The sequence below is a fragment of the Puma concolor genome, chromosome F2 (genome assembly GCF_028749965.1).
Source record: "Puma concolor isolate L17-30 chromosome F2, mPumCon1.1.hap2, whole genome shotgun sequence".
In the NCBI taxonomy this organism is placed as follows: domain Eukaryota; kingdom Metazoa; phylum Chordata; class Mammalia; order Carnivora; family Felidae; genus Puma; species Puma concolor.
The window spans coordinates 71967094-71985579 of NC_141684.1; the positions used below are offsets into that span (position 1 = coordinate 71967094).

The following is an 18486-nucleotide window of genomic DNA, read 5'->3' on the forward strand; positions in this document are numbered from 1 at the left end:
CTGCCCTAAATTAAAGCACTGTTCACGCTACAGTTCAAAACGTGTGTTTGCATCAGAGAAACTTGAGACGAGTGTGGAAGTCTTTTCACTTAAACAGATGGTCACTGTGAGGGCAGTGACCGCTCTGTTATCTAGCTACAGCAAGAAGTTATTATCTAGCCAACGGTGTCCAGCCACAAATAAGAAATTATTTTCTTTTGAAGACAACCAGAAACACAGTTACTATTTTCTATCCCAAATTCATTCCATTGTGCAAGCTTCGGCTTATCTTCTGTCCCCTATTCTCTCTACTCCTCCTAACCCCCAACAAGGACAACAAATGACTCTTAAGTCACTCCTAACCATTAGGGGACGCTGACCAAGTTTTCAACATTACTTGTACTCTCACATGGGGAACCTAAAACTGGACCTTCCGTTCTATTGAAGCTGGGGCCAGGAACACTGACCGCATTTATGTTCCCCGGTTACCCGCTTATCTAAGCAAAAGCAACACCGACCAAGTGCTCACAGTGTGCCCCCAAACACTGTGCTGAGCACTTAAGATGCTCGCCCACACTGAAAATATTACTCACTTACATAGTTTGGTTCTGCCGTCAGTTCTAATTCCTTTCCCTGTGCTTTGCTTACATGACCATGTGTTACCAACTTTGCCTTCAGCTTCCACAATTACAGAAATGTTGCACTTTCCGGGATCGAACTTTAGCTTGACAACCAATACAAATGTCAATTTAACCTCCACCACTGAAAACTTCCTTGAACCCGCTCAGTGAACACGTGTGAGTTAGCATCACATCAGTATACTTTCTACTCCGGATTGTGGATAAAAAGATGGGCGGTACCAGCCCCGGGGCAACCTTGGCGAAACCCAACGTCCAGTTCACGGAAGTTATCTGGGCAGTTGTAACATCGAACGTGCCCGCGGGGTGTGCGCATACATTTCCTTTACGGTTTCTCGACATAAACGCGTATACACACACCTGCTTAACAGATACTTCATAACTTGTAGGGACAGAAAAAGCTGACCCCAAGGTGTGACCAATTAGAACAACTGCCGCAGACATAAGCCTCCGAAATCCTAAGAGACTCCTGGTGAACAATGAGTTGTTATATAAGATGATCCTGAAGCGCAATCAGCCAAGGAAGAGACCCAGCAGCTGTGTTTTTTTTTTTTTTGGGGGGGGGGGACCCCTCCCTCGAAATGTTCAGTGCGTACAATCAGCAAGTAAGCAGACAAGATAGACTTGATGGAACTGCGCGTGGGTATCTGACAACGATCGATGACATCAACCCTTTCGCACGCATTCTGCTGGCAGCATTTAAGCTCTTTTGTGAGTGCCTTCCTTTCCCCCCTTGGAGGCCACTAGCCTTCATTTGCTTTCTAGCAGCTATTAAATGCAAAAGTGTGTGTGCGTCACACGCACGCGTGCTTTACTCATACCATCAATCACCCTAAGCCTCAACACCATCTCCCCAACCCAGGAACAGGCTGGTTGACACTCACCATAATGGCCTTACAGGCTCTTAAACACACAGCATTAGTAGGTTGGCAGCATTAAACACAGAGTTGTCATGCAGAATGCTCTCTTTCGCGGACAAAGCTAAAAGCGCAAAGCTTGGAAGGGAAGTTCATCGATGTCACACCACAGCAAGGGCCTCAGGTGATACCCCGAGACTGTCTTCCAGGCGTGGACCACTCTGTCACTGAATAACAAAAACTTGGGGACCTGAGGTGGCTGACAGGTGTGTAAGCCATGAAAGGGGGGAAAGATCGGAAACTCTTTAAATTAGCTGCCCTTGAACTCCATGGATCGTGGTAAAGATAAAACCAAGCTTTGTTCCCCTGGAAAAGGAACCTAATTGCATCGCTGGCCGGTTATAATTGCGCACAAACACCTCAGTTGAACTGGTCATCACTTTTCTTTAACCCGTATGAACTCCGGCCAGGTATGGCAGCAAGAGCCTCCTGGCAGGTCTTTCTGCCTGTAGGTCTTTCTCTGCTCCCTCCCATCTGTTTTATGTGGTGTTGCCAGGTCAGCCATCCTGAATCACTCCTCAGCTCAAACACTAGCCACGGTTCTCCACTGTCTACGGACTAAAGCCAACATTCCATGACCTCGCATTTAAGCCTCTCCACTGTGGGGGTCCCAGGATGTGTGTCTAAGGGTCACTGTCCCACTGCTACTTACGTGGACTTTATACTTTGGGCAAGTTCCCCTTTGTTTTCCTGCCTCTTTGTCTTTTCTCAGATGTTATTACACCAGTCTAAGTGCCCTTCCTTTTCCTGACCCTGACTGGCAAACTCCTTCCCACCCCCACAGACTTGTCTCAGTGCCACCGCTTTCTCATCGCTCTGTAATCTCCATCCCTGACAAACCTGAAGGCTCCCATACCCTCCAGAGTGCCCCACACATCACAGGCATGCAATATGGACCCGCTGAATATTTCTGGAAGGCTACAAGACAGGTTTTTGCTCAAATCAGTTATAAGACACTCTCAATGTAGCTAAGAAAACAGGAAGGCTATAAAGTATTCATCAGTAACGGAAACAAACTGTTCTCAAAGTTTTAAAATGACCCCTCATGGTTGATGGGGGGTGGGAGGGAGGGGAGGGTGGGTGATGGGTATTGAGGAGGGCACCTTTTGGGATGAGCACTGGGTGTTGTATGGAAACCAATTTGACAATAAATTTCATATACTGAAAAAAAAATAAAATAACCCCTCCTTCTTAGGGAATAAGTCCTAAAAGCGTCTAGACTGAAACTTCTTCCTATCAAAGTCTCCAGACAGCTGCCAGCCACCTTCTCCGCCAGCTCCTCCTCAACTTGTCTGATGCAAACACACACACGGAACACGCGTGCGTTTGTGTGCACGCACGCGCACTCCCCCCGCCCACACACAGCCAGAAAGTCTCAATTGAGGCTAATCTCTCTTTAGCTGTTAGCACGTTTGATGCTTTTCAGCCAAGAACACTAACACCTCCTTCCAAGGGGTGAGACAGAGGCAGGGAAGGAGGAGACAGGAGAGCTGAGGTCCCGCCACAAGGATCAGGGAGGGCAACGGTCCTCCTCCTTCAGCCACCACAGGAGGCGTCAAGAAGAACGGGAAGGTGGTGAAACCCGTGTTGAGATGACAGGATCCAGTCACGACTACAACCCACGAAGTCCTCTGGAGGGAGAAAAGGACTCCTGGAGGTTGGACAGTCATTTAAAACGTGCTTCCCGGCGCACAGGCTTACCGTTAATAAGGTATGGGTGATTGCAGCACTTCCGTAGCTCCATCATAGTGTTTAAAAGGTTAGGTACGTTAGCTTGACCACCACCTTTGGAGAGAAATGTGAAATTCTTCTCAAGGATGGCTCGGTAATATTTCTTCTGAATGTTCGTGAGCTCAACTTCAATAATGGTTTCTTCTTTGGGGGCCAAGTTCTTTTCTACATCCTCCTTGAGACGTCTCAACATCATTGGCTTTAGAATAGCCTGGAGTTTTTGCACCTGAAAAAGGACCTTAAGTAAATACTGGTATCGTGATTTGCTTGCATGTTAAAACACATTCTAACATGGAAAATCAGGACTATCTTATTCGTTTACCATTCATTTTCATTTGTCAAAGCCCAGTAAGGGGATGAAGCCCTAATCTCTCAGCTTGCGTCACAGAAGCGCACAAAGGTTGAATGAGTCGGCGTTAAATGGCCTGTTTCAGCCAGGAGCCCGAGCAGCCAGAAGGCCTGACAAGCAGCAGAAAAGAACTCAGTGTATTCACTGAGCCTTCCCTTCTGTTTGTCTCAAGCCATAGGGATGATGAGGAAGAGGGAAGACACGATGTCATGGGAGTGCTGTGCTTTAGTTCCCTTCCTTTCTGGAAAGAGCTAACAGAATGAGCAAGCCAGGAGGTACCTGCTCCGTCCACCAACAAGCGGGCAGAACATCTCTCTCTGGTTCTCGTTTCTGCTGACTGGCAATAGGACATACAGCTCACAGGATAGTTTTTATTTTAAGAAAAGCAAAACCAACATAAAGCAGACTTTACCCTGAACTGAACTAAGAGGCTTTAAACAGTAAGTTGTAGGGGGCAGGGGCCATAAAGACCAAGATTTCCAGCGTATCTCTATCTGTTTCAATTACAGTAAAATAATGAATACCCACACAGCTCTTAGGATATATAAAATAACCAGCTGCTTTTCAAACACAATACCTCATTTATTTCTCACAGAAATCCTGTGGGGTAGTTTAAATGAAAATACAGAGAGTCAGAAAAGTAAGTTAACAAGTATGACTAGAATCCCGGAACTCCAGGGGGCGAATAACTACAAATTGCCATGGCTTCTGACACTGAGCTCACAAGTGTACATAGTGAAATCACCATCCTGAAGAGCACCGCGGTCTCTGAAAATTACATGAGTAGGTAATAAGTAACCTCGCTGAACAATTCTCAACAGCCCGTCACCAGGGCAGACACACAAACAAGAACACGTCGACAATGAAGACTCGGAATGTCCAAGGAAAGGAGGCGGAAGGCTCCCCTGACCAGGAGGCGAGAAAAAAACCGACACAATTTACATTTTTACGTAGCTAAGTAGGAATGCTTTGCCACTTCTTGGGTTCGTCTTCAACGACGTGACTAAAGCACAAAGTAGACGTGGTAAGTACCTGTTCTTCTGTTTTCAGATCGCCAAATTCTTGCATGAAGGTGGTTTCTGAAGGGAAACGACTCGGTTCCAAGAAATGAAGCAGGCTGAAGAGTTCCTCCACCGTGTTCTGTAGGGGGGTCCCCGTCAGCAGCACTTTGTGCTCCTGCGGGAACACAAGGAAAGCAACGGACTGAATCGCGACAGAAGCGGCGTCTTAAACCCAAAGCCTCTTTTCCCAGACATCCATTTGCCTACTTCTCATTCGTGCAGCTCGGCATCCACCACACGTGACGTGGAGGCGGTGGGCGCGAAGGCGGAGATACGAGGAACACTTGGACCCTGCTTCAGACACGTGGCGGGGGCCCTCTGGAACGCTGCAGACCCCATAAACATGTCTTGCCCTTTCATTTCTTCCAGGGGTTACCAGGTCGGCATTTTAGTGCCATGGCGGTGCAAGTGGCCTGAGTCCCAATGCTTTTTCCCCTCCCCAAGTTTTTTTCCTAAAATCCCTGGACTCAGAGAGAGCTCACATGCTTCTTTCTGTTCTCTACATCAACAGCATTCTCATCTCCCCATCTGCTTCCTGCATGACTCACTTTAGAGACAAAAGAAGTTCTTCTACAGGCAACAGCATATGAAAAACCATTTTGTTCTGCAAAAATTTCAAACTAGCAAAGAGGTCAGCTTGGTTTTAAATACCACAATCACTTTTTTTTTTTTTTTAACAGATGCTATTTCTAACTTTGTTTCTTTGAACCAAGTTAGGTATTTCTTTAAGATAATTCTTCCTGTTTACGAGCTCTTTCTCCAGCTTTCCTCATGCATCTGTTCTCTTGTCTTTGTGTTTTATATACCCAACACAGAGGAGCTGTTTCGCAGTGACCGGTTTTAACGGTAGTGAGTTCATTAATCTTGAGGGCCTCATTGGTCAATATTTTGTTTGGCCATTTCACGCACAGTACAGTGAATAAAACTAGTTCAGAAAGTGACCCTACCTTCTCGTAGATTCAAAAGCAATTGTTCCGACTTAACATGAAATCTGACAAGAGTTGGCTGCAAGCAGAGAGTATATGCTCGGGAAATACTAGATAAATGATACAACTAGGGACACGATAATTTTCATAATATGTACCACGCCTCATCTGCCAGTGAAGCTCTTTGAAAGTGAGGTGAAGCAGTGCAGTTTGCTTTCATTCCTCCTCTTCTTCCTTTTGGATAAAGAGGTCTCTCAGGAAGATACAGAGACCACCATCATCTTCGGACTCATTAAATTCATAGAGTAAGGAGTCTGCAAATCAACTCAAGGGTTTCTACTGTAAAACCATCCTGGTGGGTAACATGGGCCGCAGTCCCTGACATACTCAAGTTCTGAATTACTCAAGAATTTTTTACACTGTCACAGATTTGGGAAGGAGCTACTGCACTGGAACAGCTGTATCGATACTGAAGATTGTCTCCCGGTTTTCTCGTATCCGTTATGACCGAGCTCAATCCTTAACCTCTAACCAAACACTTCAGAAAAAGCCTTTTAAGTTATTGATTTCAAAGTAATATTTGAAAAAAAGGAAAGGGGCTCCTTTTTCATGCTGTTTTCCCTCCAGGGCTGTTTAAAGCCAGTTATACCAAATGATTACACACATGACGTTTTTATAAGGTTACATACGAGTAGTGGAACAAAACCAGGTTTTCATTTGAAAGTGACTGTGAAATAACACCTGATGAATACACACAGTATCATAAAACATCATGTAAGAGACTGGGGCTACCAAGCTTATCACCTCCAAGCTCAACTACGCCAGGGGATACGCTTTTGGCTTGAAAACGTTACCGTCCCTCCCTGTTAGCTCTGATGGAGTGATACACATTTCATTTCATTGCAGCAAACTCTTTAATTTGCGTAAGGCCTCCTGACAATGAAAGAGGAGATGATGGAATCAATGAAGGACCACGGCCACCTCCAGAGAATCCCCTCCTTGTCAATGATGCACAAGGGGATGCCGTGCTCCCCAGGGCTTCTATGGAGGATGGGTGGACCATAGACGTCCCTCTACAAATCCTGTCCGGAAGCATTTCCCTGGGGATGGGAGAGCTGAAGACACTCGCTGGTCTCCTCCTTCTGAGCAGGCACTTGAAACACGATCGTCATCAAGTGCCCCTTCATCCTAACTGAGTCTAGGGCAGGAAACAGCGCTGGCCTCTGACCTGCTCCGTAGCTGGATATACTTACTGGTCCTTATTTTCACTGTGACTTATTCTAGGAAAGAAGAATGAAAAGCAGCCAGTGTAGAAGTTCTCATGATATTTACTGTAAGTAAGGATTTCAAGGCCAAGCAATGAGCTGTCCAGAACGGGACAAATACAATTACACTCCAATTCTGAACAGTGCTGCTCTGTTCCGTCTGGAAAACGTCTCTTCTGAGATAAAGATTCTTGGCCATCAGAAAAACAACTATTTGGTTCATTTGCTTATCAGAGATTTCCAGTGGTTCATTTGCAATCAGAGCCACGAATGAGTTACAGGTATGCAAGTCCTTGGGGCAGCCAGCAGGGTTGTGAGTCAGTATCCCAGGGCTGGTCACCTATGGCAGTGGGCAGTGTTCTCAGCTTACCCCACTGTGACATACTACAATGACACGCAGAGAATATCACCACTTTCTGTATGTGCCATTACGTGAAAACGGTTAGGATACACTGCAATTTGTAACCAAAAAGTTATCTGTATAACAGATTCTAATCCATTAATGAAGTGTTGCTGTAAACAATGGAAAATCCTTTCAAGTCTCCCAATGACAATTAGATTGTTTGCTGAGAGAGTTGAATCTGTACATATCATTGGAGGACTGCTTTGCAGTTAAGCATCAACTGCCTGGAAGCACATAAACTAGTAATAGGAAACAACTTAGATAAACTCAGGTGACGATTTAAGCCTTCGGCAAAGGGTACTGTGTCTTCTACATGAACCACTGTGAAGATGGGTCCCTACTCAGAAGATACAGGTCAGTATTTCGGGAACATTCGCATTTCCCTGCCGATACAGGTTGATTTCAACGTAAGGCTAACGTATCGCCTGAGAGAACGGACACAGTAGCAGAGTTTCTCTTTTCCACTTGCTTACCTATGTCTTCAAGACCATGCGCTGTTTCTAAAGTATTCTAATTTCTTTTGTGGATTGGCCATCAAATATAAACTGATTTGAAAAGTCTTAGGATGGGAAATCCCATCCTTACTAGCATAATTCAGGCGGACTTTTTCCTTTAAACACAACTAGACTTTGTTTTTGATTAAAAGAAGAGCTGGCTAATGAATAAGAGAATTGCTTCAAAGAACCAGCTGCAACAGAAAGCTTTTAAGTGTTCTTTTCGGTAGTACGAGTCTTCAGTAAAAAAAATTTATAGCCGCAAACACATAGAATGTTCCTTCCCCTCTCAAACTCTCAATTAACAAGAGATCAAATTAATCTGCAGAAGGCAACATCAAAGAGATTTTTAAAATTTTTTGCACTTTTTAAAAACTTCGCAAAAACATTCAAGGCATACTGAATGACAGTAACATTGCTTCTAAAACGTACATTAAAAATGAAAACAAGTGATCAAAACCCACCTTGCAAACTACAGATAGCAAAGAAGTCTGAGGATGACTGAAGTCACGTAATAATTTCTGCTAGGAAACCATACACACAGAAGTATGGAACAGAAACTCAGTTAAATCCTACCACCTCTACAACACGTTATCCCATAACACTCCTACTGAAAAAAACCTATCAGAAAAACCTGACCACCTCTTCGGAAGTGGGGAGAGGAAGGGGCAAGCATGGTCTAAAACTCCAGATCAAATTCAAGGTCTCATAACGCCCCAAACTTCCAAGGGTCTGTGCGAACTTGACCAATCCCAGGTATTAACCCATCTTACTAAGAACCTCCATTTACAAGCCCTACTGGGTCCAATGTGCCAAAACCATGAGCCCTGGAATATAACTTCATTACCATTCCTGGACCAAAGCCTGGCCCAACAGCATATGAAATGGCAGTATTTATAAGCAAAAGGGAAAAGTAAATAGTTGAAATCCATCTCAGTGAAACTATCCCGACTACAGCCTGCTGTAACACAATTGCACAAAGATACCGGCCAATCATGTAAGAATCAAGGACAGCAGCAACTTTTGAGTAACTAAAAGCTCAGGAGGATATACCACCATATTTGACAGGCTTTGCAAACCCTACACCGGTAGCAGTCAAATTCAAAGCAGTGGGAACACCGAGTCAGTAACGATCCTGTTCAGGTTCAATGGAACCATCACTATGATCACTGACCAAGTCCATCATCTTGAGCCCCTCCAGAAGCTTGCAGTTCCTATTCTTCAGCCTGTGGGCCTCATCGATGACGACACAACGCCATGGAATATTCCGCAGCTCAGGACAATCCGTCAGAATCATCTCAAATGTAGTGATGATGGCATGAAACTTGTAGGACCCCTTTATCACTCGACCCTATAAGAACAGTTCTAAATTACTGTTTAGCATTACAGATCACATTAACTTTGATTAATAAAAAGCATGAAACATATGTATTTCTCTTTTAGGGACATCTTTATTTTGGGTAACACATGCATTTTGTTCTCAAGGTATTTTGCAGGGGGGCTTTAAAACCCTTTTTTTAAATTTATTTTTTTTAATGTTTTTTTGGTTTGTTTTGTTTTCAGAGAGAGAGAGAAAGAGAGAGAATGCACAAACAAGCGGGGGAGGGGCAGAGACAGAGGAGAACAGAGGGTCCAAAGCGGGCTCTGCACTGACAGCAGTGAGCCCGATGTAGGACTCGAACTCAAGGACCGTGAGATCATGACCTGAGCCGAAGTCGGATGCTCAACCAACTGAGCCACCCATGCGCCCCTAACAACCTTTCTTTTTAAAGGAACTCTGCAAATCATTAGTAAAATTTCTGATTCAATTTCTCTCCAGATCACATGTAGTAAAGCGCCACTAAGCATGTTCATTCTAGTTACAGCCTACAGACTCCAGAAAGGTAAGAAGCCAAAAGGATGATGTACTAAGGCAACTTTTTAAAACCTTTTTTACTTTCGAAAACTTTTTACTTTTATTTTGCTTGGGTAACTTATTTTTTACTTTTTTTCTTGAGAGGGAGGAGTAAGTGGGGGAGAGGCAGAGGGAGAGAGGGCGGGGGGGGGGGGAGAGAGAGAGAGAGAGAGAGAGAGAGAGAGAGAGAGAGAGAGAATCTTAAGAAGGCTCCACACCCAGTGCAGGGGCTCAACCTCACGACCGTGAGATCATGACCTGAGCTGAAATCGAGAGTCAGATGCTTAACCAGCTGAGCCACCCAGGTGCTCCTATGTTTTACTTTTGAAGGGCTAAAATGAAAAACCATTCACTTAGGATAGAACTTACAACAAATTCTTGAATCTAAAGATAAGTACCAAAATAGATTTCAATATTTTTCTCCTTGAAGTATTTAATTATAGTCAGATTTTACACATAAGGCAAACATATAAAACAAAACTCTGTCCTATTTCCAGCTGTAGGACTACCATTTACCACCTGTAGCTTAAAACTACTTTAGCACACACTATTCTTCCTTCTTTGTCATTTATAATGCTTTGCCGTCAATATCATACAATAACTGTATACAGGTAACAAAGAACAAGTAAGAAATCATACCAAGTGCTACCTAGAGCCAAAGGAGAAGTTCCTCCCTTTGGGTGTATTTCACTCAACATTATATGCTCGGATGTGCCACTCAACATTGCATGCCTAATCATTTTTACTTCTAGTAATAGTTTCACAAAATATTCTTTCTACTTACATTGAATAACACCATTTTTTGTTTAGCTTTTTCTTAGGCTTGCAAAATAAAACCAATTAGTGCATCAAAACATTAAATGATTTTCCATAGTTCACCCAAAGTAAAAATATTTCATTCATTCTTATCTAATAATCAGGATGACCAAAGGTATAAAAAGTAGCTATATTTACAAGATGAGAAAGTATAACACAATAAACTGGATAAGAAATCTAAAGCAAATTTCTCCATTTTGTAAAATCTAGGCCTTTCCCCAAAATGTCTGAGACCATTTTAACATCCAAAACCTTAAAACACACATAAGAAGCATCAAGAATCCACTTGTGACGTTTTACCTGGGGATCTTTGAAGTACATTTCATACAACTGAATGGTCCGACGACTAGCTTGACTCCCATGATACACAACCACGTTCAACTCTGTCCAGGTACGGAATTCCCTTTCCCAGTTGGGGATTGTGGACAATGGGGCAATTACTAAAAAAGGGCCATGGATTCCTTTCAAATATATCTCATAGAGAAATGTAATGGACTGGATAGTTTTTCCCAAACCCATTTCATCTGCTAAAATGCAGTTTCGCCTTTGGGAAGGAAACAAAATGAGAAAAGTTTAGTAAGTATGGATATTAGATACTGCTGTCTTTTTACAAAACATATGCTATTATATTCACAAATGCCTACCTCAGATGATCTCTCAGATTCAACAGAACACATTTTCAAACAAAATCCTCTAAGACATCATTATTTCTACATACTTCTATCAATGTCGGTGTTAATGTTTGTTGGATAAATATGAAGCATACTTCCAATCCTTGCTGTTTTCCATAATTCTTATTAGAGATTAAAGTGTTACACTATTATTTGATTAATATTAATATTATTTTTTTAATTTTTAAGTTTATTTATTTATTTAGAGACAGAGACAGTGAGAGTGGGGGAGGGGCAGAGAGAGACAGAGAGGGAGACAGAGAATCCCAAGCAGGTTCCACACTGTCAGTGCAGAGGCTGATGCGGGGCTCGAACTCACGAAACCGTGAGATCATGACCTGAGCCCAAACCAAGAGTCAGACGCTCAACCGACATCCACCCAGGCACCCCTGATTAACATTTTCAATGACTACAAAGGAAAACAGTTCTTAGGCCTTCTTCAAAGTGAAGAAAAACATGGTTTACATACATGTTGTACCAATTGAAAAGTAGCCAGTTTACTCCCTCCAACTGGTATTCCCTGAGTTTGTTATTGTTTTTGTACTCCCTGGAACTCTCCGATTTCTTCCAGTCATCAGCAGGAGGTCGCTCCTGTTTCAAATATAGTAGATCCCATTAGTGGTTTCTCCAAGACCACACTGCTATGCTATTTCCAAATTAAACCCTTCACCATTAGCCAATTCTTACCACACGCTCTGTTTCTGGCTCCCTGGACATTAGTTTCTCAAACTCTTCGATCTTTGCTTGATCTATGTCCTGCCTTAGTTCCCACGTGCTGTCTTCGTAAGGCAGGGAACACCACTTCACCAGGTAGTGAGTCACAGGCTGGGCCAAGTTTAAATAAATCAGAAATGGATTCATTTGATCAATGTGCGCGTGCGCGCGCGCGCGCGCGCACACACACACACACACACACACACACACTCACACGAAAAACACGTGTTCTACATTATTTAATGATGGATGCTACCCCAGCGACAGAAAGAATGAGTTGGTGGTAGTTTTAAAACTACACCCATTACACCGTGGTTCCTAGTTAACAGTGTCAAGTCTAAATTGGAAAGAGTATTACTGGGTGTTATCAGAGTAAGTTAAATTTTATCTAATGCACTGGCATGTTCAAAAGTCAAGATATATAAAGAAATAGCTAGTACATAACACAGCTGAATTTAAGCCTTACTCTTATGTGTGCAAATCATTTATCAGGTGTCTGATTCAGACTTCTACAGTAAATCATCATAGCCAGTATTTACATGTTTACATAATTGGCTAGTTTCTTAACGAATGAGAAACAAGCTTGAATTTATTAGTATCTCTGCCTTTTTCCTAAAGAGAGAGGTATTGTTTGTACCTGATCACTTTAAAATAAAGTGAGGTCTAGTAGGCTGGAGAACAAAATATTTTGGGTAATGCAGATCAACAAAATTTCCTTTGTCTTTCCTCTAGAAAATACTTGGGTTTGTGGACCTTCACTTCAAGGCTAAGGTACACTGACCTGGTTGTGATGTTAAAAACACTCACTGTCCTATGTAAATATGCAATAATTTTCTCATAAGTAAAGCAAAGTAAAACTAGAAAAGCAAACATCCCCTTACAGATACTGTCTTTGAAACATCATGGACTTCATGATACAGAGTTTGGAAAAATCTGGGAGTTCACTGCAGACTCTCACTAGATAAGCAAGATCTAAACACTTTATTTTATTTTATTTTTTTATGTTTATTTGAGAGAGAGAGAGCGAGCAGGGGAGTGGCAGAGAGAGAGAGAGAGAGAGAGAGAGAGAGAGAGAGAGAGAGAAAATCCCAAGCAGGTTCCGCACTGTCAGCACAGAGCCCGATGCGGAGCTTGAACCCACAAACTGTGAGATCATGGCCTGAGCCGAAACCAAGGGTTGGATGCTTAACCGACTGAGTCGCCCAGGCATCCCAAGATCTAAACATTTTATATAAAGCTTAATTTACACAAAGAAGCCAGGAATGACAGAGCTCATGGTGGGTGGGTATATCGTCACCAAGACATCATACTTGGGAAGGCACTAGACTTGTCTCCACTCTTATTGCCCTAATCAACTGTCCTTTACAACCTCACAGAGTTTTGCAAAGCAACATGAGAATGCCAAGATCTCATAAAGAGGATTACTTTACATTATTCTCTGTGCACTACATTAAATGAGGTTCATCAACGCACAGTAAGGACGTACAATGTTAAATAACACTAAATTCCATTCTGCTAAGAGCACTCTTAATTATGTATAGGAAATTTGTGCTTCATGACAGGTTTAGACCAAAGTGTACTAAATTCTTCTTTATTGGTCATATTCTGAAATTCTGCAAAATGCCAATGTATTTGTTTCATATTGAAAATTGATTTCTTTTAAAAAGCTCTCACACTAAACAAAGAACACACTTAGCGCCATTATTAAGTCATAGAACTAATAGTCAATAAGTTTCAGTTAAATTTAGACCCAACTGTGTCATGATCCAAGGCTCTGACCAGGACCAGATCTAGGATCCTATAATCATTCTCCACAAACACACATAAGCTGTCTGAGTCACTGCCCCCTGATACAAGTGATCTCTGTCACCTCTCCCCGTTCATCTGTGCTTCGTGCAAAGTCCATTATCCGGTCAACCTCCACATAATCTGGATTAAAAAGCTCATCTTCAATCTGCGCCAAAGGAAAGAAAATTAAAAAGTTAAAATGTTTATTTAATTCCTGAGAGTAAACACTATTTCACTTTTCACCAGGCAATAATATTTTGGGTCACAGTAAAATAAAATTTATATTTGGCAAATTCTATTATATTAATTGAAATGCTACAATTTAGCAAAATCATTCCCCATGAGGAAATCAGACTTCTCAGACTTTGTTAACTGGGTCTTTTAATTACTGTGTGAAACCTTTTTACTGTGAGAGAATGTTTAAGAATATTTTAAATGAAGTGTGAAATTACAATTCACTAATGAGCAATCCAAAAGGCTTATGGCATGCAATGCATTTAGCATTCTTGAAACTACAGCTTGCAATAAAGAAGCCAGGCTATGCACAGTAAGTGCTCTCGGAGTCTTGTAACTACCGGAGTTGTCTGATGCCTTATAGCATCGTTTACAGAATGCTATTCAAAAGCTAAAAACACTGAAACCAGTGAATTTCATATTTTAGTGTGAACAGTATGGGATGTTTGGTCGCCTTCGCCAATCAACGGTAGTACCTCCTTGGAATACAGTTTTGTCATTAATCTAAGTGTTCTAATGATTTATTTGTACTGAATATAGAGCATCTGGCTAAAAATATTAAGGATAAAGAAATGAGGCTTAAACAATTGGGTTATTTAGCCAACGTATTAACAATCTTCACAAAAGTAAAGTAGTACTACTTGCTTGCAAAGTTATCTCATAGAAAAGAATAGAATGTGGCTCAAAGGGAAATTACAGACTAAATCATACTTTAGAGAAGCCAGAGACAGATAAGTTAGAAAACAAAAGACACATTAGTATGTGTTCCTAGAGATCAACTTATCGGTAACAAAACTGCATTAAAAGCCTTTTGCAGAGACATATTAGAAGTCACTTAGACACCGCTCATATGCCCTAAACTGCAGGTCGGAAAGATAAGCTGTTTGGTCACAGCCAGCTCAAGGATGACAAACATTCCCTGGGCTGCTGTGCCCATTTACAATGTCTGGTCCGGGGCCTTTGAACTCTGAATTATGAAAAAAAAAAAAAAAAAAAAAAAAAATCAGAAATACAAAAGTGTGTTTCAGATGCCTCGGGCCCTTACACAGAGTTGATTAGTAAGGCAAAAAATCCACTGAAACGTTCAGTGTATTTAAAATGTTAACGTATGAATGCACTGGCTCTGTTCGAAGCTTCTAGATTCAGGTATGCAATACGTATGCCTTATTCACACTAACATCAACACTAAAACTCCCCATAAACTGGGTTCTGATGCTAAAAGCTCCTTTTAAGACATCTTGTCCTTAAACAGAAGCGTTCACTGATGAGTTAAAATCCTTAACCTTACTCCTAAACACTTCCACCTTGCCAGCAACTCATCCGTGCCATCATGAGTGGGACACAGTTTCCAGTTTGAATAAAGATTTTAGTGGCGGCGGCTTATGAAGAAGCCTAAGGTGAAACAAAGAATGCAAAAGCAGTCGTAATTAAAAATGCCAAAGCAGCAGAGCCGTGGAACACCTGAAACCGGGACTGTCTACGGGAAAGGGCGCCCGTGTGTGCATGTGCATGTGCATGTGCGTGTAAAAGAGGAAGAGAGAAAGGGAATTGCTATCCTTTTGTGCTGGCCCTTAGACCACCTTTTCAGGCTGGAATTAGTGCTATTTCCACTCAGGACAAAACTTAAGATTCCTAGTTGCTGAGTTACCAAGCAAGATAATGTATTTCGACTGTGGTACAGGTTACTCACACAGACAGATCCAAATAGATAAGGCTACACAGCTAGAGCCGGGCACAGATCCCCGAAGTGCCTCTGACACCAGCAAACGTTTAATAAACAGAACCAGGACTGGAGGATGGGGGGAAGCTACCATCGCATGTTTTCCTTCTCCCTACACTGATCCATAGAAAAGGTCAGCAGAACATATGGCGTCTCTTTCTAAAAGGAAGCTAATGATTTCAACTTGCCTAATGTCACCAACATTTGACTTCAGTTGCATGAAGAAGGGCACAAAAAATAGAATTTCGTGGTATTTTCTTAGAAACTGCCCTTCCCCGCCCCCCCCCCAAAAAAATCACTTCAATATTCTCCAAGAGGTGAAGACTGAGTCACATCTGAGTAACTCCATTCCCCTCAGTGTTAATTACTGTGCTTCGAGGAAGCTACATACTCAGATCAGTAAAGGTGGTGATGCAGACACATGCCCAATAAAACCACCACCACCCAAAGGCCCATCCACCACAAACTACGGGCTGCCTGTCGGGAGCGTGGAAATCAGATTCCAGGAGAACACAGACTTGTGACCTGAGATTATGAGGATTTTATGACCCAAAAGTACTGAATATTCTTCCATCCCTACCCCCAATGGTCCAAAAGGCGGGGGGGGGGGGGGGGGGGGAGGGGGGTCTGAAGGTTGTTAAACAGGTATTATTTTGCATCAAATGTCACACATCTTTGCAGTTTATATGCTGTTAAGTTCTTTAAGGAGAGGAAAATTAATCAATCAGCAAGTTTAATCTTTCAATGTGAAGGTTACTCTTAAGTGAAACCAAACTGGTGAGCAAAAGTCCAGAGACGCCAGTAAGCAGTCTGCAAAAGCATTTCTTTTAATGTAACTGAGCTTTTTGGAGGGGACTTGGCGCTACCTTAAAAAAAAAAAAAAAAAAATGCAGATTTCCTTCCCTGCGCTAGGTATGGTTACCTTTTCATCATCGATAACCTAGGGTAAGGGGAGACAGGCAGAAGACATTACACCAACTTCTATACCATAGCACATCACTTGTAAACTCTGTAATCAGGCATTGACTTGAACAAAAGAAATCTGCCACATACTTTCCCTTACAGAAGTAACTTACATTCTAAAAAATGTTACTTTATACTTACTGCAGAGTCTTTAACTCACTAAACCTTAACAGAACTTTTATCCGCTTACTTTTTTCACTGTGTGCTAACTGTATTTTCATTACAAGATTTTAATGATACCATCATATTTCCACATAATATCACAAGGACCAGTATCTTCTAGACTAAGCAACAGGAAGAATGAGAAATTTCCTGTTTACAAATTTTTTTTAGCAATAACCAGCTACCAATATGCAAGTAACAGCACAAATGAGGCAAACTAATTTTTCTTAGTAATTTACTAAACTAAAATTCAAAATTCAGAACACTTTAATAAGGTTGCTACTTAAGAAAATTAACTGGGTATTTCATACCTCTGAAAGGAATTTGTTCTGGCCCTGCTTTGCCTTAAATCGTTTGATCTTTTGCTGAATTCTCTTATCTTTCTCCAGATCTTCTACAGATGCCCATTGACAATGAAGATAAGAGCTAAAAGAATAAAATGATATACTTGAAACATGTAGAAAATAATCTTTTGTTATTCCAAAAATCAACTAAATAATTAACGAAATAAACTGTTTACTTAAAGAGGCTACTGATCAACATTCAATATAATTACTCATGTTTGAGAATAAGAAAAAACAATCAGTAACGGTGCCTAAAATTTGTCTGCAGTCCTGAGCCTCCAGCTCTGTTATTTATCTCCCATGGAAAAAAAAAAAAAGGACCTGGTAACAAGCTGTTTTCATAAGCGAATGGAGTACACTTCAATACAAAACAATTAGCACTACAGGGTGGCCTTAATTATGAATTTACATTTTGAGTCTTTTATCATTAATTGAGAAAGAAAAGGTTTTCATCAAGTTAAGAGAATGCGAATTTAAAACAGCAAAGGTAAACCGAACTTGGTCCTTCTAGAGCAATTGGAGAGAAAAGAACCATCGCCTGCGTTCTGAACACACAGGCCGTCAGCCAGCCCCAGATCAGTTCGCGCGCTCCCAGCTGCCCTCTGCGTTCTTCCAGGAGCTCTGCTGTGATGCCCCTTTGGCTCCCGTGAAGTTTTCACTCTCTGCTATTTCCCCGGCTCCTCGCACTGAGCGACCCCCTTCTCTCCAGGCTCACCATGGCCTGCTTGCAGCACAGGTGTTTTCTCTAATCTCAACGGGAACACTCTCACCCTCCCTCTTAAAACTCACAGGTATAAAGTTAATATTTTATGGTACCTTTGACATTCGTTTGTTTGTTACTTCAATATTTTTTTGTACCATCCTTCTCTCCCTGCCCCAGATAGCCCCGACTGCCTCTTATTTCTCTTCCTGGTGATGACATGGAAAAGAAATGAGGTGCGTGAATATATACCTATTTCAAAATCAAGGTGCTACTACTCTTAGAGATTACAGCCATTACAAAATCTGTCAAAAATGATTAAGGATACGGAAAAGGCTTGTGACATTAAGTATCGTATCGTTTATATTTATGTAAAGTCTAATATGCATTTTCAAAGGTAGGACTGATTTAGCCCTGCAATTGACTGAGGGAGATGAGGACTTTACATATGCCTTGATACACTATGAATTGATATAAACCCTGTACACACATGCACACAGAGAAAACAGGCTAGATGAAAATGCCTCAAAATGTTAATAATGATCATTTCTGGGTGGCAAGACCGCAAGTATTTTCTTTTCTACTTTCAAGTACATTCCCAATTTCCAATAAATAATATGCAATACTGTTACAATCAGAAAAAAATGCTATACAAATAATCTAGTCTCGTCGAACTATTGGATAGGAAAAGGCACGTGCATAAGCTGAGGCTCACGT

General features: G+C 41.8%; 1 protein-coding gene across 4 annotated transcripts in view; it reads right to left on the bottom strand.

Annotated features, from left to right (window-relative positions):
- The window catches only part of CHD7 (chromodomain helicase DNA binding protein 7), a 191886-nt gene that overhangs the window by 33902 nt on the left and 139498 nt on the right, over positions 1 to 18486 (bottom strand). For all 4 annotated transcript variants that reach the window (XM_086696025.1, XM_086696026.1, XM_086696023.1 and 1 more), the window contains exons 8-15: positions 17037 to 17151; positions 13729 to 13812; positions 11832 to 11969; positions 11614 to 11735; positions 10774 to 11017; positions 8938 to 9114; positions 4647 to 4790; positions 3236 to 3491 (exon numbers count right to left, since the gene is read on the bottom strand). In XM_086696025.1, the coding sequence (XP_086552151.1) occupies positions 3236 to 3491; positions 4647 to 4790; positions 8938 to 9114; positions 10774 to 11017; positions 11614 to 11735; positions 11832 to 11969; positions 13729 to 13812; positions 17037 to 17151 (1280 nt within the window). The remainder of the gene's footprint in view (positions 1 to 3235; positions 3492 to 4646; positions 4791 to 8937; positions 9115 to 10773; positions 11018 to 11613; positions 11736 to 11831; positions 11970 to 13728; positions 13813 to 17036; positions 17152 to 18486) is intronic.